This window comes from Schistocerca piceifrons, chromosome 3 (genome assembly GCF_021461385.2).
Source record: "Schistocerca piceifrons isolate TAMUIC-IGC-003096 chromosome 3, iqSchPice1.1, whole genome shotgun sequence".
Lineage (NCBI taxonomy): Eukaryota > Metazoa > Arthropoda > Insecta > Orthoptera > Acrididae > Schistocerca > Schistocerca piceifrons.
This window is the reverse complement of record NC_060140.1, coordinates 446,472,716-446,498,616: the sequence shown is the minus strand read 5'-3', so window position 1 is coordinate 446,498,616 and position 25,901 is coordinate 446,472,716. Positions and strand designations below refer to the sequence as shown.

The window sequence follows — 25,901 nt, the reverse complement described above, 5'->3', positions numbered from 1 at the left end:
GATTGGGAAACCGCGAATCTCGGGTTGGTTAACTGAAATGAGTAGTTATCTGCTCAGACGCGAAAGAGAGACGGTGCTGAAAACTCTAACTCGGCTTATCTCCGTTTACGCAAACTTTCAACTCAGTTTGACGTAAACCAAGGTTGGCCCATCACTACTTTAAGCTATGGTATGCAAGAGAATTTAGTCCAGACCATAGTGCCGTACGTTCACGACGTGATAGTCCGGTTCCAGCCCAACCGAAAAGGTCATTTTCAATCCAATAATGTAGATGTCTGTAACTTTCCCTTCTCAATGTGGGAAATGGGCACTGGACGATCTGTGGTTCGTGTTACTGCTCCTGGGTTATATTTGATCATTTATGCATGCTGCCACATGTTAATCAAATTTATAAGTAATTACTCCGTGCTTCTTTTTATCAAAATACGAGTAAACTCCCCGATTCTTTAAAGAATCAGACTGTCATGTATAAAACAGCTTGAAACGTGTGACTACAAATTAATTCACGTGTTAAATCTCCGTCTTTTTCTTGTGTCTTTGTCCAGAGTTTTCGCAGGGTTGGCATGGCTATGGTCGGATTTGGCATGGTTAATTTATGGGGTGGCAGGATGCCCTTCCTGTCGCCACCCCACTGGATGATATGATGATGATGATGATGATGATGAAGACAACACCCAGTCCCTGAGCGGAGAAAGTCTCCGACCCTGCCGGGAATCGAACCCGCGCCAATTTGCACGGCATTCCTTAGCGCTGAACACTCAGCTATCCAAGTGGACAGTTTATGTGTTAGACGTTAAGCACGAAAAAGGAAGTTAAGTGAAAGTTTGAAATTATGTTCGAAGTTTCTTGGAAGTCGCTCTCATTATCAAACACTGGACGAGTGTAGTGCGAGCAATTCGCACTACGTATGATGTCGTTCCCCTTCTGTGTATGTCGGCGCATCGCTCGACATTTGACTAGGAGCCATATTCAACTATATTGGCAAGAATGCGTGAAACATGGCCGAACACAGTGTCAAGAAGAAAGTGGTCGACCGAGAGAGACGACAGAACGTGTGGACCGCGCAATCATCAGAGAGGCACGGATTCGTCATCATCGTCGATCCGACGTGCAACTGGTGATTCAGTGAGGACAAGGACCACTAATAGGCGGTTCGCAGAACCAGAAGTGATGCTCTGGGATGCCATTTCACTTCATAGCAGGACTGCTTTGGTTGTCGTACGCAATACCCCTACAGCACAGCAGTACGTCTATGATATTTGAAGCGCCGTTTTGTTGCCCGTCATGGCAAGTGGTCATGGGCTTACATCTGAGTAAGATAATGACAGCTGGCATGTGGTGAGCGTTTCTAATGCTTGTCTTTGTGCTTGCCAAACCCTACCTTGGCCATCAATGAGCCGTGCTGCGGCTCGCGTTGGTGCCGTTTGTAGGTTTCCGCCCTCTGTTGGAGGCCAGATCATATCGTTTAGTTGGCATGTTTGCGGTTAGTCCTCTTCTTCTCGTGTTGACTGGCACTACTCCGTTTCGCAAGCGTTTCCTGTCTGCTAGTGGCAGCAGCGGTAATTATTGATATGTAGTAACTGTTGCCCTATCTTTGGGGCGACGTCATTGTTTACCCGGGTTGCCTGAGTGTGGAGTCAGTTGGGGACTGAGGAGGAACCAGATCCGTGCAGTGCGGGAACAGGGCGGGACTGCTGGCGGCGCACGTGGACTGCCAGTTCGAAGGGCTGTGGTCACAAGGGTGCACGACCTCATCGTAAACCGGATCCAGCAAGCTTTAAGATGAGTGCATTTCAATTCAAGTAGAGAAACCTTCACCATTGTGATATCTCGCGATTTTCCAGTGACTTGGGTCGTGTTGCTGCTCTTAGTGTCGCCGAGGTGAAGAGCAGTGAGTGGAGTGCTTGTGAAAGGTGGATCTGGTTAGCTTTCCTCGACTTCTTGTTACTATTTACTGCTTTCAGCTTGTTACAGTTTGTTAATTTCAACTGGCGGTATTTTTCCTCCCTGGTGGCCGCTAACGCCCCAGTTACCTGCCCTGGGAGTTGGTGCATGTAAAGCCAGTGTAATTTTCCTCGCCTTGCCGCTGCTGTCCGGTAAGGCGTGTAGTTTTGACAGCTTTCTTGATTGTAGGCCGGTTGGTGATTTTTCTTACTCTGGTGATAGTGATTCCTTTCTCGTTCTGGGCGATCTGAACACTGTATTCTGGGGATGTAGTGCAGACTGCTGGTTCCGGTTTTGGTGTAGTATTCCATCGTTGTATTTGTTTGGTCGAACATCAGGTAGCTTCAGCAAGTTATCATTAGTCTTTTTTTGGAGGGCCACTAGTCTGAGTTACCATCTTCTGAAGTGAATGCAACTCTTGGCTGCCTATCTCATCGCTCGGGAATGTGTTTGTTCTCTGAGGTCGATTCCTGGAGCACCATCTGTGACTGTTCCTTGTGTTTTAGTGTTGTGTTATTTATTATAATACCTTGTAATGCCTACATTAAAGGTTATGATGCCTTCTGCTGTGTTTGTGGCTACTTACCTGTAATATTTTAATATTTGTAAGTTGTAAATTGCAGCGAGTTCTTAAACATTCTTAATTTATTGCCAATCTTAGCGTATAAGGCCTTCAGCCGTGATCACAGTGGCTTGTTTTTAAAACATTATTTGTTGCATCTGTATTTTATGGTGATTGCTAAATTGTAGCGCCCTGAAAACACTATTATTTTACACAGTTGTTCATACCTTCATTCGTAACGTGTGGTTTTTTTTGTTTATTGTGGAGTCTGGAATTACTGTTTGAAATAAATGTGTGTAACTATAGAAGGCAACCAATAGTAACTGACTACGGCCCCGTCCATAATCGCAACCGAATCCTGTCTTCCCCTGACTAGCAGGTCTCAGTCATGGTCACCGGATCTTTCCCCAATTGAAAATGTTTCGAGCACTATGAAAAGGGCTCTCCAACCAGCTCGAGATTTTGACGATGTAACGCGCAATTGAACATAATTTGGCACGATATCCCTTAGGAGGGCCTCTAGCGACTCTATCAATCAATGCGAAGCCGAATCACTGCTTTCATAATTGCCAGAGGTGGATCAACGAGTTCTGACTTGCTTAATTTGTGAAGTGACCATTGACTGCCAAAGTAGCTAAAATCAAGTATTCATAAAGATTACCAGTTTTGATAATTCTCTGTTGCCATCTTCGGATCTCCAAAAGATGGGGCCGAAAATGCTAAGATACATCAACTAACATAACAGCACATATAATTAAAGAAAAGATTTTTGTTAAATGTACTGTCTGTATGAGCTTATTTGCGACAATACATCATCCAACGTCTAGGTGAGATCTCATTACCAGACGTCTACGTGTATTCTCGTCACCTGCAGTCTAGATAGATTCCCTTCTAATTGTTTGAAAGTGTCATGTACTATTCTGTCACATGGAATCACAATAGCTCTGATTGAACCCGTGATATATCCATTTAACATTTATTTGCCTTTTCCATTAGATGTGATGCATAAACACGCTTACATATGACAACCACGCCGTACGACCTCGAAGTGAAATCTCGCCTCCCGAAATCCGTATACATCGTCATCTCCCGATGTCTAGGCAAAAGCCCTTCCATTATTTGATATAAACAACGTAATTATTAACTCACCTAGGATTGTAACTATTCTTAAACTAACCCGTGATCTAGCACTACTAACACGTAACTGTTGCAGTTCAGTTATTATTTTCACGTCATATTCTCTCTAGATAACCAATATAAAATTTTGCTATCATGAACTACAGTATGGCCGGTGGTTAAGTTATTCTTTCTACGCCTCGTGATATATTTATAGTTATTACCATAGGACATTACAGTGTAAATGTAAAAGACAAGGACCTAAGTCAATCTATAAAATTTTGAATACATAGGGTTTTAAGCTGCACAATTTTAGATCGACGTCAGTAGAACGAGACCTACTACACACTACAGCTTTTCATTTAATATCTATTATAAATTGCGTATACATGGTATTCCTTGTGAAGGCTAGATCGTTATCGCATCAGTAAACACACTGGAACCCCAGCTGTAAGTAGGTGACTCTTGCAACGGAAATAAGCCCATGAATCTACTGACACACTACTATTAAACGTACATAGTTAAAGTTATCGTCAGTTTGAAGACGCGCTTGATAAAAATTAGAAAAGCTCTTCAAAAATTGCAGAAAGTTTTTTTTTATTTTACTAGATTCCAACTGATCATTCTACAAATGTTCTGGACAACGCTTTCTATTACTGTATATCTAGAAGCTCTCAAAAATGTCTAATTTTCTTCCTTTAGGGGCTTTACGTCAGACTTTCACGTTGCGCCTTATATTTGTAATATTATGTTTCTTGCCACATAAGTGATCTACAAAGACCGATTTATCCTGAATACTGGCATGCTCCTTAAACCTGTAAAAAATGGGTCTGTCTGTTTGTCCAAATGCCTTGGCACTCGCAAAGTCGCCACAGTGTAACGTGTGTCTCAATACTAAAGCAAACCTAACGTTAGTTTTTTTGAAATTGATGCTCTATTCTGACACTTTTGTTCTATGTGCAATCGGAACAAATTTCGTCTTAAATTTTAATTTTATATCATTTTGTTCTACAGTGCTGTTATCTCAATTGTTTTTACTAGATTATCATTAATATTTCTGTACAGATCATGTGATAGACCATCATGGCACCCATTCACAACAGTGATGTGTCATCGGCTCTCTCTCTCTCTCTCTCTCTCTCTCTATACTTTCATTATCTAATGGTAATTTTCCGGTCCTACTTAAGATGGTATTAATGTATCACATCTTGTATCGCATCGGATCGGATCGTATGATTCATGATTTATAATCATATCTACGTATGTTTGTAGGTTTACTAAAAATGCTGAAATAGTGCCTATAATTCCGTTTCTTTATAGTTATATCTAAATAGTTGGTGGTCTTACCTTGCTGAAATGTAAGCCCAGAATGGCTTACCATGAAGGGCAACGAAACGGGCGTATAATATCATCGACGTACCGCTATACTGTGAGAGCGTCGCGTATGACAACCAAACGGGTCCTGCTATGAAATGATATGGCACCCTATTAAAATCAACATGGATTCTGCAAACAGAGATCCTGCCAAACTCAGCTCGCTCTGTTCCTCGATGAGATCCACAATGCCGTAGACAGCGGCGCTCAGGTGTTCCTCATTTCAGGAAGTCATCTGACACCGTCCCGCACTGCCATTTAGTGAAAAACGAGCTTATCGAGTATCGGAGCAGATTTGCGACTGTATTCTCAAATTCCTTGCAGACAGAGCTCAACGCGACTCTCTTAGCGTAACAAAAGCGACAGATGTAAAGTTAATTTCTTTACCCTCAAGGAAATGTGATAAGACCGTTACTGTTTACAATATATATAAATGATGTAGTAGAAAGTGTCGGATGCTCTCTAAAGCTGTTCACAGATGGTACGTTTGTCTATAACAAAGTAGCAGCGCCAGAAGATAGTAACGATTTGCAGAATGACCTCCAGAGAATTGGTGAGTGATGCAGGCTGTGGCAGTTGACTATGAACGTAATTAAATGTTACATATTGCACATAAATATGAAAAGAAATCCACTACTGTATAGCTACACTACTGATGACAAACCGCTGGAGACAGATTGCTGTAAAATATCTAGGAATAATTATCCAGAGTGACATTAAGTGCGATGACCACATAAAACGAAAAGTGGGAAAAGCAGATGCCAGACTCAGATTCAATGGAAGAATCTTAAGAAAATGTAGCTCATCCATGAAGCAAGTGGCTTATAAGGCGCTTGTTCGATCGTTTCTTGAGTGTTGTTAATCTATCTGGGATCCCTGCCAGACAGGACTGTTAGGAGAGGCAGAGAAAATGCAACGAAGAGCGGCAAGTTTGGTCACGGGATCGTTTAGTCGGCTTGAGAGCTTTACGGAGATGGTCAACAAACCCCACTGGCAGACGCTACAAGACAGGCGTTGTGCATTATAGAGAGATTTGCTACTGAAATTTCGGGAGAGCATTTTCCGGGAAGAGTCGGACAAAATATTCTCCCATCCCCCCCCTCTCCCCCACATATGGCCCGCGTAATGACCACGAGGAGAAAATTCCAGAAATAAGAGCCAACACAGAGGCTTACCGGCAATCATTCTTCCCACTCGCTATTCACGAATGGAAGAGGGTTGGAGCGCTCAGTTAGAGGTACAAATGTACCCCCTGCCACACACCATTAGGTGGCTTGCCGAGTATGATGTAGATTGTTGGGCTGTATGGCGGGTGACATTTAGGCTGATATCCAACAGCACTCCGGGGGCTCTCCAGACACTTCACTGACAATCGGTGCCTAGAGTCTCATTGAATGGAGCGGAATTGTCTTCAGTGATGAGTTCCGCTTCGAACTGAGCCCCGATGACCGTCTCTTCAAAAAAATGGTTCAAATGGCTCTGAGCGTTATGGGACTTAACATCTGAAGTCATCAGTCCCCTAGAACTTAGAACTACTTAAACCTAACTAACCTAAGGACATCACACACATCCATGCCCGAGGCAGGATTCGAACCTGCGACCGTAGCAGTCGCGGGGTTCCGGACTGAAGCGTCTAGAACCGCAAGGCCACCGCGGCCAGCACCGTCTCTTCCCAATTGGGAACTCTTGGAACATTATGGGCAGAGTACTCCAGCCATCTCGGGATTTTCATGATCTAACGAGTCAATTGGGTAGAGTTTGGCACGATGTCCCTCATGAGGACATCCAGTAACTCTGCCAATCAATGCCAGCCGAATAACTGCTTGCATAAGGGTCAGAGCTGGATCAACGCATTATTGACTTACTCAATTTGTGACGCTTTTTCTCTTGAATAAATAAATCATTTTTTCTGAAAATGTCATCATTTGTTGTCTGTATATGTACGTTACATCTACGGATTTCCGTGTCATTCAGATAATTCCTTCACGCTGAGTCGTTTCTTCTGTCGTAGAGTGTATTTCTTATCAACACTTTTGCGGCAAGTGTAGGGCTCCTTTATATTTTAACGTACAGTGGTTGGACAAAAATACGGAAAGACTGCGATAAATGCTTGCTTGAACATATATGCAGATGCGTTGTTGTATATGGCCACAAACGGCACCTGTGCAATACCTGCAATGTGTTGTAGGTCATAAGCGGGTGTTCTCTGTACATGTGAGTGTATTATGTTGGATCTTAGCCAATTCGAACGCAGGCAAATTGTTGATGTCGTAACCAAGGGAGCCGAGGTGGTTGGTGTTTCAAAAGGCACAGTATCGAAGATTTATACCGCTTGTACGGAAAACGACAAAACATCACCCTCTAAGTCACAACGCGGACGAAAATGTGTGTTGAGTGCTCGTGACAAATGGTCTTTAAAAATGATTGTGACGAAAAATACAAGCACGACATCTGCAAATGTCGCTGTAGAATTAAATGTCGTACTCGCGAACGCTGTGAGCACCAAACCACTACGAAAGGAGCTCCATAAGTAGGGAATTGCAAGGCAAGTTGGAATTCCAAAACTACTTATCAGTGATGCAAATACCCCTCACAGGAAAACATGGTGCCGAAGCCATAAAACATGGACAGCTGAGCAGTGGAAGAAAGTCATATGGTCGAATGAGTCTTGTTTCACAGTGTTTCCAACTTCTGGCCAAGTTTACCTCTCAAGAGCGAGACGCTGCAGAGATACACAGATGATTTTGGTAGTCATATCGTGATATTCCATGGGCCCCATATTTACTCTGCAAGGTCACATTATTGCCAAGGATTACGTGACCATTGTGGGTGATCAGGTCCATTGCATGACACAATGTTTGTTCCCCAATGACTATGCTGTGTTGTAAGACGAAATGGCCCCAGTTCACATCTTTCAAAACTGGTTTCGTGAGTACGAGGAGGAGCTGTCGCATCTCCACTTGCCACCGCAGTCATCAGATATTAATATTATAGCGGCTATGTGATCTACGAGGTGCGACAATAAAGTAATGAGACTGATTTTTTTTGCAAGATGTGGCAACCCTGAAGGCTTGGGTAGGCACAATATCTTTGACCTTGGTCTATAAGCTGCTTTTAGTCCAAGTGGCACATCAATGCAACTGCTCAGTGGTGAGTTGTGGTGTAATAAGTTAACACGAGTTTGTGTCTCTCATCACGGAAATGGAGCCGTATAATATTGCGCAACAGTATGGCATTTCTTTTTGCGTTAAATTGGGTGAAAACGCGACGACAACTTATGGTGAGCTTCAGAAGGCTTTTGGAGAGGAGATTGTATCAAGAGCTCAAGTTTTTTGTTGGCATAAAATGTTTAGTGAAGGCTGAAAGAATGTCGAAGATGAAGACCGCAGTGGACGATCATCAACCTCACGGACAGATGTCAACTTGGCCAGGGCGCGTGAACTCGTACGATCTGATCGAAGATTATACATGAAAATGATTGCAGAAGAACTGAACATCAATCGAGAAATGGTTCGTCTAATAATAACTGAAGATCTTGGTATGAGAAAGATTTGTGCAAAAATGGCCCCCAAAAATCTCACACCACAAAATCGAGAAACATGGAAAAATGTGGCAGCTGATCTGTTAAAGCAAACGGTAATCAAGCCAGAATTGTTGACCCTTGTTATCAGTGGTGGTAAAAGTTGGTTTTTTTCAGTAGGATCCAGAGACAAAATGCCAAATTTCGCAATGATGCTCAAAGGGATCACTCAGACCAAAAAAAGCTCGCATGTCGAAGACAGAAATGAAATGCATGCTTGTGTGCTTCTTTGATTCCAAGGGACTTGTTCATAAAGAGCAGGTGCCTCTTGTACAAACAGTTAATCAATATTACTACAAAGAAATCTTAGAAAGACTACATAAAAGAGTTCTTCGTGTCCGTTCCAACATTGCTGATAATTGGATTCTGCATCACGATAATGCACCATCCCATACTGCTCTGTCAGTACAGCAATTTTTAACCTCAAAACAAATTTCCGTGCTTTCACAGCCACCTTATTCACCTTATTCTGTGCGACTTTTTTCTGTTTCCAAGAGTCAAAACGGCGGTCAAAAGACACCATTTTCAAACAACAGAAGATGTCCAAAAAGCTGTGTCGAGGGTCTTGGAGGATATTACGGAAGATGAGTTCCAGAAATGTTACCATCAATGGCAGAAGCGTTGGAAAAAGTGTGTGCAATCAGAAGGGAACTGCATTGAAGGAGACAACACTAAATTTTGATAAACCGGTAGGCAACATTTTTGTTCACATCAGTCTCATAACTTTACTGTCGCACCTCGTACTTTAGAGAGGACGGGGCCTGATTGGTATCCTCCGCCATCATCTTTTCCTGAACTTGCATTGATTAGCAGGAACAATGGTATACGATGCCCTTGAGAATCGTACAGGACCTGTATTCATCCATTCCGAGACGACTGTAAACCGTTTTGATTGCGAACGGGTTTCCTGCACCATAGTAGACATGGTTCTGAGTCGTGTTTTTAGTGTTTCCACATTTTTGTACAACCCCTGTAACTCACTGTGGTAGTAATAATCCCAATAGCTGCGAGGCCGTTAACAGCGAGATCACTAATGAGCTACATCCGTCTCTTGGTATGCACAGTGTAACAAATAGGCCAAGATTTAACAAACAAGTCAAGACTGCAATGGGAGAGCCGGTAGTGCACTGGTGTGCAAATCTTAAGGACGAAAGTAACTTTAGCATGATGTGTCACATGCAAGCAACAAAGCTCGAGGATACGAGGATCATACGTGAAAAGAAATGCTACAGTTTAATACAGAACGTAACTGAAAAATGAGAGAAATACGCAGTGCGACAAATAGAAATGTAATTTTAGTTCAAAGACAGTAATTACATTGAATTCACCGAGATTTATGATGGTCCCCCTAGGTACTACAATAGGGTGTTCCATTCCTCTACCAGCACCTTTTGACAACTGCTGGATGGTCGTTCGTTCATGTGGGTGTATTGCAGCATGTCTCCACAACGCATCCTACATGTGCTTAATAATATTTAAGGGGGAACGGGCACGCCGGAAATGGACACGCCGATCTATTTGCCGAATATCCTCTCGGTCCAAGAGCTCCACCATAGGTGCTGTTCGATGCGATCGCGCATTGTCAACAATAAAAATTAAGTCTGAGGCGAATGCACCCGTGAAAAGAGGCACCTGGGGAAGGAGTACAGTGTCACAAAACGTTGAATGGTGATTGTTCCGTGCTCAAAGATTTGGAGGTCAGTGTGCCCATGCAACTTTATGCTTCCTCACACCATAACACCTCGGTCACCAAAACGATCATGTTAGACAATGTTCCTGGGTGCATTACTTGTTCCCACCTCTCGTCGTAAAAGGTATGTCCAGAATCACTCCCGGGTTCCCGGGTTCGATTCCCGGCGGGGTCAGGGATTTTCTCTGCCTCGTGATGGCTGGGTGTTGTGTGCTGTCCTTAGGTTAGTTAGGTTTAAGTAGTTCTAAGTTCTAGGGGACTGATGACCATAGATGTTAAGTCCCATAGTGCTCAGAGCCATTTGACCCATTTTTGACCCAGAATCACAACTCATACTGAATCTGCGAGTGTCGACAGAACACAGCCTACTTACTAGTCATTCTGCATAGGGACCACGCCCAAGCAGTCGCCGTGTCACAGTGAGCCGTGAGATTGCGTGGCTTCCAGTCCTGTTACCTGTGGTAAGAAATACACCCGCTGTTTGACGTGGGTCCCTTCATGCCTTTTGCACAATAAAGTACTCATCTGCTGCTGTAATTGTCCGTGATCGACCTCCTCCACTCCTTCGGGTTGCAATGCCTGTGGCTCGGAACGCACTTCATTAGCGTCACACAGTGCTGTTAACAATACCAAACTCGTGCGCTGCACTTGTCATACTTTGTTCATTTTCCCAGTTCCCGATGATTTTTCCCCGTGTGAAATCATCCAGACGTTCTCTGCGGGACCTGTTGTAACGAAGAACAGTACCACAGCGCCACTGCTCTCTGGTTGACAGGCGCGTTTTTTCCTGTTCTTTGGCTCTGAGCACCATGGGACTTAACTTCTGAGGTCATCAGTCCCCTATAACTTAGAACTACTTAAACCTAACTATTCTGTGGACATCACACACATCCATGTCCGAGGTAGGATTCGAACCTGCGACCGTAGCGGTCGCGCGGTTCCAGACTGTAGCGCCTAGAACCGCTCGTCCACTCCGGCCGGCTTTCCCGTTCTTTCAACCGCCTCGTGTTACGGGGTCAACCCCGTTTGGTGCCATGGTCACACTGATCGCGCAAAAATGTGAACGTTACTTTCTATGCGCGACTGGGAGACCTCTTCCAACATGCTCTCGCGCACTTTACTCATTTCTACCGAGTTGATAATATGTTACGTTACTTTATCTACCTCGTCATTAAGTTTTTCAGAGCAGTGTATTAAGGGATAGACAAAAATATTGTGGATCGTGATCACAATCTTACCAGATTAGTGTCACTTGTGTGTCACACTTCTGTGAGCTGAAGCGTGGCTGTAACTGACGAATAACCATATTTGGTCAGAAAAACCTATTTAAGATACAGGCGCCCTTCTTCACGGTAACTGAAGAGGCGTAAGAATAGGTCACACCCTCATGACACTTGGGCTTACTTCTACAATGTGGCGACCAATGTGTGCTGTGGTTGTGGTATACAGGTAAACAGTACACCACATTTTAACTGAGTGACCTTACATCACAACAGAGGACAGTAGCCAACTTATTGGGAGATTTGCTCTTCATTCTAAATAACCTTGAGATGAATACGGTACAAGTTTTAAAATTTTGAGTTTCTAGCCATACTGTTAAGTAGAAAATTTCAACATAAACTCGTATATTTAGGATAGCTAATTCATGTGTGTAGTGTCTAAGAGATCAGTCGGTTTCCTTAACTGCTGTTTCTATTTTTCGTTCTGTTCTTCTAAAAATTTATTTGAGTGGCACATTCTGATATTGACATCTGCTAGTTTTTAAGTTACGTGTGCTTGTGGGTAGTTGTGTGTATAAGAATAAAAAGTAACAGTCTAAATCAAATTATCTTCTATATCTATTTCTGGTGACCGGCTTCCGTTATCCTAATTATCGTCTGACAGTATTCGGAGCCACTCTGTACTACTATAAGCAGTTGTCATCATCAATTTTGAGCAGTTGGTAACGGTTACCTTGTGGTAGTGCTCCAAGCACCAGCTACCCTCCGCCATGCACCCTACGGTGGCTTGCGGAGTATCTATGTAGATGTAGATGTAGATGTACTCATGTGGTCTGCGTAAATTAAGCGCGGTGAGATGAGATTAAGATAACTGAAACTGGGCATAACCAATAGAAATAGAAGGAAATGCCATTTAGGCTATTTATTCTAATTAACCCAAAGACGCTGAACTTCCAAAAGGTTCCCAATATTTCTTAACTCTGCGTATCAATATAAAAGACTAAGTAATTTTTAGCTACAGTTACTTCGTTTCCATTTTAGATAAAACCACTTCCTTTTTTATGCGTCTAAGCTATTTGTAAGGGTGTTGAAAACCAAGGCGCTGGTCGAGCTATATAAACAGACAAAACAACCTGTGTGACTTGGAAATTTGCTTTTAACTGAAAAAATAGTTATTAATTCGAATAAGGGGTCTGTCACTTGGTGGAAGGATACAACATACATTAATCATTGTGGTCCAATCAAGTGGAGCTGATAACTGAAACAAAATATAAAACTAAACATAAGAGAGATCATGGTCGCATAAAAGTAGAAAGTAATGAGAAATGTACCGCTGGTGTGAAGACGTTAAGGTAGAGACAGTCTTCTGAACCGGTTGGGTGTTGTTTCCGCAAGAAGACGTTCTTTTGCGTGCACAGAGGGCCTGCCGTCGTAGCATCTCGGATATGCAACCACGGCTGCGGTGGCTCTGGAGCCTGGAAAATACAAGTGACATGATTGAGAGAACTAACAATACATAAAAATCTGTAGTAATTTTTGAGTAGACGACAAAGTCGTGAATCTCTAAATGTAATTAATGTTGTCAAGAACCAAATAAATTTATGACTTTACCTGTCAGTGGGCATCGATTTAAATCAATATTGAAAGCTGAAAATTTGTACAGAGCAGGATTCGAACCCAGATCTTCACCTTACTAGGTAGATGCGCTGACCACTGCGCCATGCATATACAGCGGTTTTTGCAGCTGCACGGACTGCCCTAGCATGTCTTCCGTCAGACTCAAATTCTCAATTTCTCCACAGACTACTAATATATCGCCCATTGCCCATTATCGTCAGTAATCGCAGCATTTTGCTGATTCCTATTAGAGTTTGAGGTTGGTGTGCATCCATACTGAAGTTATCAATTGATAGCCCTCACCTGAATTATATATGTGGTCTCTTACTGGAATTAGCAAAATGTCGCGAATAATGAGGATAATGGGCAATAGACACTACTAGTAGTGTGTGGATAAAATGAGAATTTGAGTATGACGGGAAGCACGCTAGGGTAGGCCGTGAAGTTGCGGATGGCGCAGTGGTCAGCGTATCAGACTGGTTCGAATCTCTGTCCGGCACAAATTTTCAGCTATCCTTATTGATTTAAATCGGTGGCACCTGGCAACTAATGTCATTAATTCCTTTTTGTCTTGACTGATTCATAATGGCTGCAGGATCGAAATTGTGTCTGTTCTTTCGGACATGTCCAAAAGAGAAGGCACCACCTTTATAGTTCAAATACTCTGGAAGTATTCTGTCTTTCCTTGCATTCTGGTGGTGTTAAGTCTGTGCAGCTGTTGAGAGTGCACAACGCCTAAATCCAACCGTTTGACACTCAGCTAGGCAGGAAATAACTTCTGTGACAGACTCTTTCTTGCTGTAGTTAGGTTACTGTCCAAGACCTAACTGTTGCACAATGTGATAAGGACAGTTTTACTTTATTTCTATAAAGCATTTTGTTTTGCAAATGTAACCTACACTCGGGCAGTACTGAACTAAGTAACTTCAGCTTTATACAGTCATGTACTATATTCTTGTGATACACACAGCCGGAAACAGCAGTACACCCTTTTAGAGGTTTCCAATTCACATAAGATTCATCGATGCAACAGTGCAAATGAAGTACACGAAGTGATTACATTTACGGATCAATAGCACAAGTGGTTATGGGGTACCAGGCATCGACCCATGCCGGAACAAGCACATTAGTATGTGGTGTAGCCTCTACAGTCGGCAATGCAGGCACTGACTCCGGTATCCAGTCAATCGTACCGATGGCAAGTATATTCCTGGGATGCGTTCGCTACGTCTACTTGGCCTGTTCACGTACGAGTAATTCTGTAAGATTTGTCGGTTAACGAGTGACACGAGTCAGTTCTAGTATCATCATATCCCACACGTGCTCGATTGGAGACAAGTTCGGAGTTCACGCTGGTAGGGAAGTGGCTGAGCGTCTTGCAGAGGACGTTGAGTTTCACGGGCAGTGTGTTGGCGAGCGTTACACTTTCGGTACAATACATCACGTTCCTGTTACAAGAACAGCAAAAAACCGGGCCTAACAGCATTGTGTGCTGGTTCCACATCTACATCTACATCCATACTCCGCAAGCCACCTGACATCGTGTGGCGGATGGTACCTTGAGTACCTCTATCAGTTCTCCCCCCTATTCCAGTCTCGTATTGTTCGTGGAAAGAAGGATTGTCGGTATGCCTCTGTGTGAGCTCTAATCTCTCTGATTTTATCCTCATGGTCTCTTCGCGAGATATACGTAGGAGGGAGCAATATACTGCTTGACTCCTCGATGAAGGTGTGTTCTCGAAACTTCAACAAAAGCCCGCACCGAGCTACTGAGCGTCTCTCCTGCAGAGTCTTCCACTGGAGTTTATCTATCATCTACGTAACGCTTTCGCGATTACTAAATGATCCTGTAACGAAGCTCGCTGGTCCCCGTTGGATCTTCTCTATCTCTTCTATCAATCCTATCTGGTACGGATCCCACACTGCTGAGCAGTATTCAAGCAGTGGGCGAACAACCGTACTGTAACCACTTCCTTTGTTTTCGGATTGCATTTCCTTAGGATTCTTCCAATGAATCTCAGTCTGGCATCTGCTTTACCGACGATCAACTTTATGTGATCATTCCATTTTAAATCACTCCTAATGCGTACTCCCAGATAATTTATGTAATTAACTGCTTCCAGTTGCTGACCTGCTATATTGTAGCTAAATGATAAGGAATCTTCCTATGTATTCGCAGCACATTACACTTGCCTACATTGAGATTCAATTGCCATTCCCTGCACTGTGCGTCAATTCGCTGCAGATCCTCCTGCATTTCAGTACAATTTTCCTTCCAGAAACACCAAAGGTGAGCGAGAGTTGTAGCTTATTGCACCCCAGATCACGAGGCCTGGGATGCGGTCAGTGTGTCTGAAATGAACACCCTCTACGAGACAGCGCTCACTAGATCTACGTCGTACGCGCAAGCGACCATCACTTGCATGCGGGTAGAATCTGCTTCCATCGCTGAAGACCACGGCGTGCCATTCCATCTTCCAGGTGGTACTCTGATGGCACCAGTCGAGCCGTGCTGTGATGTAAGTGGAAGGCGGGCTAGAGCTCTGCGTGCCCGTAGTCCCACTGCTAATAACCGGTTCACAATAGTTCGTGTTGACAGGTCTGGGATCACAAGCTCTCTTATCTGTGCTGCGATAGCTATACGATCTGCCACTGCTGTCGTTACAATACTACGATCCTGGGGGGCGTCTGTGTTGCGTGGACGTCCAGAACCACATATACACGTTTGAGCATGTTCAAGTGACCAAAGTTGCACAACTGACGCAGCACGTCCAATTTGTGTGGCAATTCTCCGAATGGACCATCTTCGCCACTCGGAAGGCCACAATTTGACTCCTTCCAAACTCGCATAGTTGGCAGTAGGAAGCACGAGTGCGTCCCCATGGCATGTTTGCTTGCTTGCTTCACACGTCTGCACCACACTGAGCCTTCTGGCTGTAGGCATTCCCTGATAAAGGGTGTACACAGGTTTTACTCTGGTAGCTATACCACTACGCTACCTACTGGCGGACGACGTTGAAACCATTACCAGTGCATCTCCTATCTTCCAGATAGCATATTCCTCGACAGTCTTACAAAACTTTTCCACCCGCAGACAAAATCTACGGCCCGGTAGTATGGAGGGAGCTGAAGCTGAATGTCTCCAGAACGAAAGTCGGCAGGCATCTACAAGGTCGTGCTGACAAGTAGTGCCTCCCATTTTTTTTTTTTTTTTTTGGGAAAACTCTTAAAGCTTTTTAAATAAAACGAACTTTATTAACAGCCTATAAATTTATTCTTCGTGTTTATTTATTTACTTCTCATCACAATAAACGTGGAGACGAATGAATTTCTCCCAACGAGAAACCAGTTTGTTCATACCGTTCCTGTAGAATGTTTGACTTCGTTGACGGCGTCATAACCTCATCTCCGCTTGCACCGCTTAATCTATTTCAGAGTGAAGTACCTTAAAAGTGTTCTTTAAGTTTGGTAAACAGATGAAAATCGGACCAGCCAAGTCGAGGCCGTAGGGAGGATGATCGATGACTGTGAACTCATAGCGTCGGATTGTTGCAGGCGTCCAGCGCCCGTGTGTGGTCTGGTACTGTCATGCTTAAGGGGAGAGCATTCTACGTGCGCCCGGTTAAAAACACGATTACAGCACGCTGTCTCTCTTGCACCGACGTAGTTGCGTTACACACCACCACATTACACGCAACCATTCGGAACCCTTTAGCGGCAGATATTTGCAACTGGTGCCAGCGAAGCGGGAAAATCGACTGAAAAATGTTCATGATATGTAACGCCTCAACAGATATTGAGGGCAGTATAAAATGTTTGGATGCATTACTTTTCAGCACGTCTTTGTCCAGATGAGCTGCAGCGTGGACCTAGATCTTCCTCCAAAGAAAAAATTCACTCATCAAAAAGAAAATGCGGGCAAAAAAGGTAAGATGTCAGAAATATTATCTGGGACCCCATTAAAAAAAAACATCGATTCGAAGCTAAGGCCAAAAACTTTTCATTGTCGAGCTGTAGTAAAAAATATAATGACCTCCACTGATAGAAAACTGGATTTAATGTCCAGACATTTCATTTGTGATCTCAGTTAAGTAGATTTCTTCTGACTGGAAAATTTTATCAGGAATTTGAATTTTTTACTCTGCCTAGTTTACAAGTCTCAATTGATCAATAAATGAAATTTTATTGATTGGCGACTCCATGGAGTGTTCTGTGCACCACGACCAGATAATGGATATAATTGGAAGGCGAAACAGCATTGGTCGTATTTTTTTGTTTTATTATCCGCAAAATCGATTATCGGTCACTTAGTGACCATCCTCAGTGCTGTAACATACAATTAAAATTGGTAGGCACTGGTATCAACAAGCTTAGAGCAATCACATAAACTCATTTTGTATTAACAGTAACTGTTTATGCTGAGGAAAAAAACACATTACATAAATGTATACTCTAAATTGAAAAAGGAACAAATGAACACCACATTTTTCTTATTTTAGTAATAATTCGCATAATTTGCCCTACCAAAAACGCACTCTTAACGCACTGCCGGATAAAACTGCGCATTTGCATTATTTTTTGTGCTAAATTGGCATAATGGTTGAAATTATATACTGTCTGTTCTTTTCTGACAACGTTATATTATACCAAAAGTAAGACGAAATACCAGTTAAAATATTACTGTAATCTATTAAGATAAAAAAAGCACTCCGTCTTCAGGCCACGAGTGGCCTACCGGGACCATCCGACCACCGTGTCACCCTCAGGGGGAGGATGCAGATAGGAGGGGTGTGGAGTCAGCACACCGCTCTCCCGGTCGTTATGATGGTATTCTTGACCGAAGCCGCTACTATTTGGTCGAGTAGCTCCTCAATTGACATCACTAGGCTGAGTGCACCCCGAGATATGGCAACAGCGCATGGCGGCTGGATGGTCACCCATCCAAGTGCCAGCCACGCCCAACAGCGCTTAACTTCGGTGATCTCACGGGAACGGGTGTATCAACTGAGGTAAGGCCGTTCCCTGTAATCTATTAAGATACCTTTTGTAAGTTACCAATTGAACCGTTGGTGCGCAATCTGGTCTCAGTACTCTTATTTCTGTAAAATGTTACGTGGTATCAGCATTTTTGGACACATTTTCATAACAATATTCTGTGTTTATTGTTCAGGATTGTAAGTTAAGGTGAAGACCTTGCAATCAGATTAGTGTCATATGTCCAATATACTGTGCATTGCCTTTCAGTGCAGGGCAGGCTGGAAGCGACGAACAGTTCATTGTTTTGTACTTCATTGTATATTTACTGGTCCAGCTTTAGCTTGCAGCACACTATGTACAAGTGGCGTACATTGCAAGGATTTAGCTTGTGGTGGGAGGTAAAAAGAACGTTAGCGTCTAAAACGTAGGCAGACTTTGTAAATATGAGTAACAAGCTTAAAAACGTTATGACTAAAAGAGAGAGACGGATAAGCCATATCAAGGGAATACATACGGCATAAAAGAGGATCTTGAAGACCCAACAGCAGAAATATGACGTAGTCTGCAGTTCAAACCGAAAGAGGATTGGAATAAAATAAGACGCAACAAAAATATTTTAGGAAACAACAAACACTAAAGAAAAGATTTACTGAATATCTTCAAATAACAGAATTATGTGAAGCATAACAACGGGAAAGGTCTGCCAAGGTATATAGGCCACGAAACGTCATAGGGAGCAAACTGCAAATCTGAGCAGAAAAGTCACATCTGCACTCCAAATTTGGAAGGATGAAAAGTAGGAACGCCAATGGCCTTGCCGCAGTGGTCAGATCACCTCAGTTAAGCGCCTTCGGGCTTGGCTAGCACCTGGATGGGTCGCTGTCCAGATCTGCCGAGTGCTGCTGGCAGCCCTTGTGAGGTCAATTGAAGACCTACTTGACTAGGAAATAGCGACACCGGTCACGAAAACTGACAACAGCTGGGAGTGTGGTGTACTGACAACATTCCCCTGTGTATTGGCTGAGGACGATAGGGCGGCCGGTCGGTACCGTTGGGCCTTCAAGGCCTGTTCGCACGGTATAAGGCACATTGTTTTCAACACTAGTATGTTATATTAATGTGGTGTGCATACTGTAAGACCTTCGGTACACACACCATCAGATTATTTTACTTGTCCCTAAGTTATTTAGTCAAATCACGGAAAAAAATCTATATAAGGGTGGACGGACGTCGATGTCAAGTCCAGCTATCGATGTTGATGTTTAGAGGGTACTTGTGGCTAATCTTGGATTTGTCTGGGATAAGCATTTAATATGAGTCTGAACCATCACCGACATAATCATTTGGGCCATGAAACTCTGCTGCGATTTGTCTTGTCATGCTTTGCTTCAAGACTTGCAAGATTTCTATTACCGTTCAAACGACACATCTGGGGAATTTCTTTGCGAACTTCCTCGTGAGTTTACATTCTGATCGTGAAGCAAGTGCAAAACAACAGAGATATTACATACCGCAGTGTTTGTTCAATTGTGAATCGGCTGGTCCATCCGAATCACGAAGTACTTTTTCTAAAAATAAGGCACAATTCAGATTTTTGTGGCGTATCTTGATGGTCATTTCCAGTGAGTCCTGACGTTTTCACCTAGAATTTTCCTCTTCCCACGATTGAGATTAACACTTCGACACTGGTGTTGCTTGTGTCAGCAGGGATACAACTATCTGTGGATAGTCAAAATATCTCAAAGAATCACCTTTGCAGAAGTTTTAAATTAAAGCTTAATTAAACGCGGAATGAGTCGAAGAACTGACCTTTATTGGCAGACAAGCTCAGTACCCAGCTTTGCCCTAGTACGTATTTATTCCTATCTTCTATTAGTCCATCTCCTCCTTCTCCCTCTCTTTGTCCACCTTCTCCACCAATCACTCTCTGCCCCTTTTCCTTCTTCTCTTCTCTCTGTCCATCTCCTCCTCCCCCCTCCCCCCCCCCCACTTTGCCCATCAACTCCTCTTTCCAGAATGAGATTTTCACTCTGTAGCGGAGTGTTCGCTGATAGGAAACTTTCTGGCAGACTAAAACTGTGTGTCGGACCGAGAATCGAACTCGGGACCTTTGCCACTTTCCTCTCTCCTTCCATCAGCTCTGTCCCCTATTGTCCATCTTTTCTTCCTCCCTCCAAGTCTATCTCCTATTCCCCCTGTATCTCCTGTCATTAACTATTTCTCTCCCCTCTCTTTGTCCATCTTCCCCTTCCCTCTTCACTCTGTCCATCTCCTTCCCCTTCTGTCTATCTTCTCCTCACGCCCCCCCCCCCCCCCTAAGTCCATCCGCTCCACCAACTCTCAGTCCATCTTCTCTTCCAACCTCTCTCTGTCTATCATCTCCTCTTTCCTTTCTCTGTCCATCTCCGCCTCTCCCACCCCTCTCTCTCTCTCTCCATCTCCCCCTCTTCCCTTTCTGTTAAGTTCCCCTTCCCCTCCCCCTCTGTGTGACCATTTCTTCCTTCCCTCTCTCTGTCTGTATCCTCCGCTCCCTTCGCTCTCCACGTTAGTACCCCACGACCATAATAGCAGGTAGCTGGTTCTTTCTATCACAATGTTTCTTTCTGAATAGCTAGTAATATGTTTATCAAGTTTTGTTGAAATCAGTCCAGGAGTTTACGAGGAGTATTTTACCCATGGACTTGCCCACATATACACATGTCACATATATTTCACACATTTCACACACATATGTAAACACATTACACCTGGGTCTCTAGAGAATTTCACCCTGCAGTTTGGTTTTCACTCAGCACAATGTGTATGACACCATATCTCCTCAGCTATGTATTGTACAATGATATAATTTTGCAAGTTCCGCGAAGTGTGTCACGAAAACAATTAGTAGTAATGAAGAAATAAATTAAAATGTCATGTCTGATACGGCAGTTTTACTGCATGAACAGCAGAAAGGTAGCAAGTTAGAAAGTTTTTTCGTTTCAGCGTTTTGTAGGGGGTTGTCAGCGAGAAAAGTTTCGTAAAGGTTTGAAATTATGTGTAGAGTTTGTTACAAGTCACTGAGTGCTCTCTTTCTCAAATACTGGAAATACGTTTGTCGTGGGCTACACTTCTTTTTCATCCATGCTTGCACCTCTTTGATAGGAAAGTAGTTCTTACTACTGCAGAAATTCTTTCCAGACACTAAGTGAAATGTGTACCAAGTTTGGTTGAAATCGGTCCAGATGTTGAGGAGGAGATGTGGACCATACATACATACCTATATACATATGAACATCCATTTTATAACATGTATGGATATATAGCACCAGCCACAATGGAGATCCCTTGCAACCAGTTACTTGGAATACATGCTGAGGAGAATTTAAGAAAAAGCTCGGAGAAATGCGGAGTACAGACAGACTGGAGTTAAATATATCGTCAGTATCAAGGTCGGTGGCAACGAAACATGAGTCACTTACTTTAACGATTCACACATGCGCTGCCTGACGTGACACTGACATTGGAGCCGTATACGACCTTACACTGTATCGCTGTTAGTGTAATTTATTATCACTGTATAACAGTTAATGAATTACTTCGACACATCATTAATGGATGTACTAGCAGGAATGCAGATATTAAGACTGTTCTTGCGTGTTATCTCTATTTGTGAGGACAAATGAGGGTCACTTTACGAGCAGAGGAAGAGTTCTCATCGTATCAAGAGATGGAATGCGACACGAGAGTCTCTGAATGAATGAGAAATTGATCTGACCCGACACAGATTTGTCTAACCTGACATAGAAAATTTCATTAGTCCGTGCTACCATATAACGACAAGATATTGCTTAACATTGTCAACGAAAATTCGAAAAGCTTTTTGCCAAACGCTTCACATTTTTACATGATGCTCCAATAAATATCCAGACACACAGAGGCTATATATAATTAAAACGGTTGTACACATATATTTACACTGACAAGCGAAATCATTATGACCATCTGCTTAAGAGCTCGTTAGTTCGTCTTTAGAACGAAATACACCACTAATTCTGTGTGTCAGGGACCCAACTGTTTGTTGGTAGGTTTGTGAGAGTATATAGCATTAGATGTCTGCGCGCAGGTCATGTAATTTGCTTATATAACGGGCCGCTGATTTGCGTATGCGGTGATGGCGCCCGGTAGCAACCCAGATGGGTTCCGTAAGCTGTACACTACTGGCCATTAAAATTGCTACACCACGAAGGTAACGTGCTACAGACGCGAAATTTAGCCGACAGGAAGAATATGCTGTGATATGCAATTGATTAGCTTTTCATAGCATTCACACAAGGTTGGCGCCGGTGACGACACCTTCAACGTGCTGACATGAGGAAAGTTTCCAACCGATTTCTCATACACAAACAGCAGTTGACCGGGGTTGCCTGGTGAAACGTGGTTGTATTGCCTCGTGTAAGGAGGAGGAATGGGTACCATCACGTTTCCGACTTTGATAAAGGTCGGATTGTAGCCTATGGCGATTGCGGTTTATCGTATCGCGACATTGCTGCTTGCGTTGGTCGAGATCCAATGTGTGTTAGCAGAATATGGAATCGGTGGGTTTCGAAGGGTAATACGGAACGCCGTGCTGGATCCCAACGGCCTCGTATCACTAGCAGTCGAGATGACAGGCAACTTATCCGGATGGCTGTAACGGATCGTGCAGCCACGTCTAGATCCCTGAGTCAACAGATGGGGACGTTTGCAAGACAACAACCGTCGGCACGAACAGTTTGACGAGGTTTGCAGCAGCATAGATTATCAGCTCGGAGACCATGGCTGCGGTTACCCTTGACGCTGCATCACAGACAGGAGCGCCTGCGATGGTGTACTCAACGACGAACCTGGGTGCACGAATGGCAAATCGTCATTTTTTTGGATGAATTCCGGTTCTGTTTACAGTATCAAGACGGTCGCATCCGTGTTTGGCGACATCGCGGTGAACGCACATTGGAAGCGTGTATTCGTCATCTCCATACTGACGTATCACCCGGCGTGTTGGTATGGGGTGCCATTGGTTACACGTCTCGGTCACCTCTTGTTCACATTGACGGCACTTTGAACAGTGAACGTTACATTTCAGATGTGTTACGACCCGTGGCTCTAACTTTCATTCGATCCCTGCGAAACCCTACATTTCAGCAGGATAATGCACGACCGCATGTTGCAGGTCCTGTACGGGCCTTTCTGGATACAGAAAATGTTCGACTGCTGCCCTGGCCAGCACATTCTCCAGATCTCTCACCAATTGAATACGCCTGGTCAATGGTGGCCGAGCAACTGGCTCGTCACAATACGGCAGTCACTACTCTTGATGAACTGTGGTATCGTGTTGAAGCTGCATGGGCAGCTCTACCTGTAAACACCATCCAAGCTCTGTTTGACTCAATGCCCAGGCGTATCAAGGCCGTTATTACGGCCAGAAGTGGTTGTTCTGGGCAGTGATTTCACAGGGGTACTGATTTCTCAATATCTATGCACCCAAACTGCGTGAAAATGTAATCTCATGTAAGTTCTAGTATAATATATTTGTCCAATGAATACCCATTTATTATCTGCATTTCTTCTTGGTGTAGCAATTTTAATGACCAGTAGTGTACATCAGGGGAATTTGGTCGCCGATATACCAACGTGAGTTCACGCTAATGCCCCTCAGACCACTGTAGCACGGTCCTGTATTCGAGACATGGACAATTATACTGCTGAAAGATGACATCGCCGTAAGGGAAGACATCACGCGGAAGGGACGCAGGTGGTTCGCAGCTGTCATCGTGTCTTCGATTACTACCATGCAAGCGCAAGAGAAAGTCTCCCGTAGCACAATACTGCTCCCACCAGTCTGTGTCTGTGGTGTGCTGAATGTTTCGAGCTGCGGTTCACCTCAGTGACGGTGATTGTGGAGACGATCGTAGATACAGTGTAGCAAAAATGCGACCCGTCCTTAGTGTTGACATGTTTGCACTGCTCGACGGTCGAACCCCGATGGTCCCGTACCCCCACTGCGGTCGTAACTGACGATGTGTTTGGGTCAACATTTGAACAAGTAGAGGTGGTCTGCTGCGGTGTTACATATTCAACAATGTACGATGAACAGTGTGCTCTGAAACACTTGTGTGTGCACCAGCATTGTGCTTTTTCGGGACAGGTGCCACAGATCCCTTATTATCCTACTTCACAGAGTAAACAAGCCTCTGAACCCCACGTTCTGTGTAGAGTCGTGAACGTCCAACCATTTAGCGCCCAGTGGTAGTTTCACTGTCCATTTACCTCTTTCCGTAGATGCTCACAACAGTAGCAGTTGAACCTTCGACCAGCTTCGCCGTTCTGGACATACTTGTTCATAGGCTCTGCGTAATAATAATCTGCCCTTTGTCAAAGTCACTTACATCAATGGATTTCCCCATTTGCAGCCCATATCTTTGCTAGGGTGATCCGCCGTGCGTGCCTGCTCCGGTTACATACTTTCGTTACCGTGGTCATAACGTTTTAACTTGTATGTATGTATGTTCTATCTCCACCTATACCGCTGAACCGATTTCAACGAAACATGCGAATCGCACAAATCACGTAGTCTGGAAAGAACCGCTATGGGCGTAAGAACCACCTGTGTATCGGAGGGGTGGGCGTGAGAGAGCCAAAGAAGTGTACACCACGCCACGCAAATACTCTGAATTTATTCATCCATTAATTCAACTCAACGACTTGAAAAAAACTTTAAAAATCATTTCAAACTTTTGCGAAACTTCTTCTCTCTTACAATCCTCACAGAATGATGAAAGGAAAAACTTTATCTGTTACTACTTTATCACCGTTAATTTAGTAAAACAACTGCTTCAGGTTTGGCGTTTCAGTTTATTACTTCGTTCCTACAATCTGTACTTACGACACATTTCAAAGGCAGTATCCACATATTGTGCTGAATGTACAAGGGTGTAGGATGAGATGGACACAGAGAGGGGTCGAGGAGATGTACAGAGAGAGGGGAAGGGGAAACAGAGAGGAGCAAATGGACAGAGAGGGGGTAGAGAAGGGGATGGACAGAGAAAGAGGAGGAGATGGACAGAGAGGGGGAGGAGAAGGATCGAGAGAGGATGGAGGATGAGGGGGGCAAAGAGACGGGAGAGGTGGTGATGAAAAGAGAGAGGAGGAAAGAGGAGCTGGACTTGGAGGGAGGGAGTAGTCGATAGAAGGGGAGAAGAGCTGGACAGAGAGGGTGAGGAAGCAATAGAGGGGAAGGAGACAGATTGAGGGGGAAGAAGCAGGTTGATTGAGAAGAGGGATAAGGAGATAGACAGAGAGAGGGGAAAGGGGAACATAAATACATACCTGGGCAATGCCGGGTATTCAGCTAGTATAATACATAAAAAGGAGAGTTTGTTACCAAGAATCTCTAAAAGTTCTTAATCGATTTAAGTCTAATTTTTACATGATGCTCTAATAGATATTTCCAATTAAAACAGGCTTACGATGGGGAGACGCTCTTTCATGTGTCCTCTTCAACCTTTCATTAGAGAAAGTGGTTCGGGAGAGTAATTTACATCTATACAATGGTCTCCGATACGAACACAGTGAAGTAAAACTCCTGGCTTATGCAGATGATATAGTGTTGCTGAGTGAAACTGAAGAAGAACTGAAAGACATGTACAGATCTCTCAGGCACAGTGCCAGCAAAATCGGGCTTTTGATTAACCAAGAGAATACCGAATATATGGAAATAGGTCGAGTCATAAAGCCAAATCTTTACTTTGAAATTGACCAGCATTCTAAATTCAGAAAAGTTCTCCAGTTTAAATACCTTGGATC

The 25,901-nt window shown here is 43.7% G+C and overlaps 1 protein-coding gene across 1 annotated transcript in view; it reads right to left on the bottom strand.

The window, feature by feature from the left end:
• LOC124788733 (juvenile hormone esterase) overlaps nucleotides 1-25,901 on the bottom strand; it is a 181,259-nt gene that overhangs the window by 96,793 nt on the left and 58,565 nt on the right. Inside the window, exon 2 of the mRNA XM_047256016.1 lies at nucleotides 12,818-12,961. Within this exon, the coding sequence (XP_047111972.1) occupies nucleotides 12,818-12,961 (144 nt within the window). The remainder of the gene's footprint in view (nucleotides 1-12,817; nucleotides 12,962-25,901) is intronic.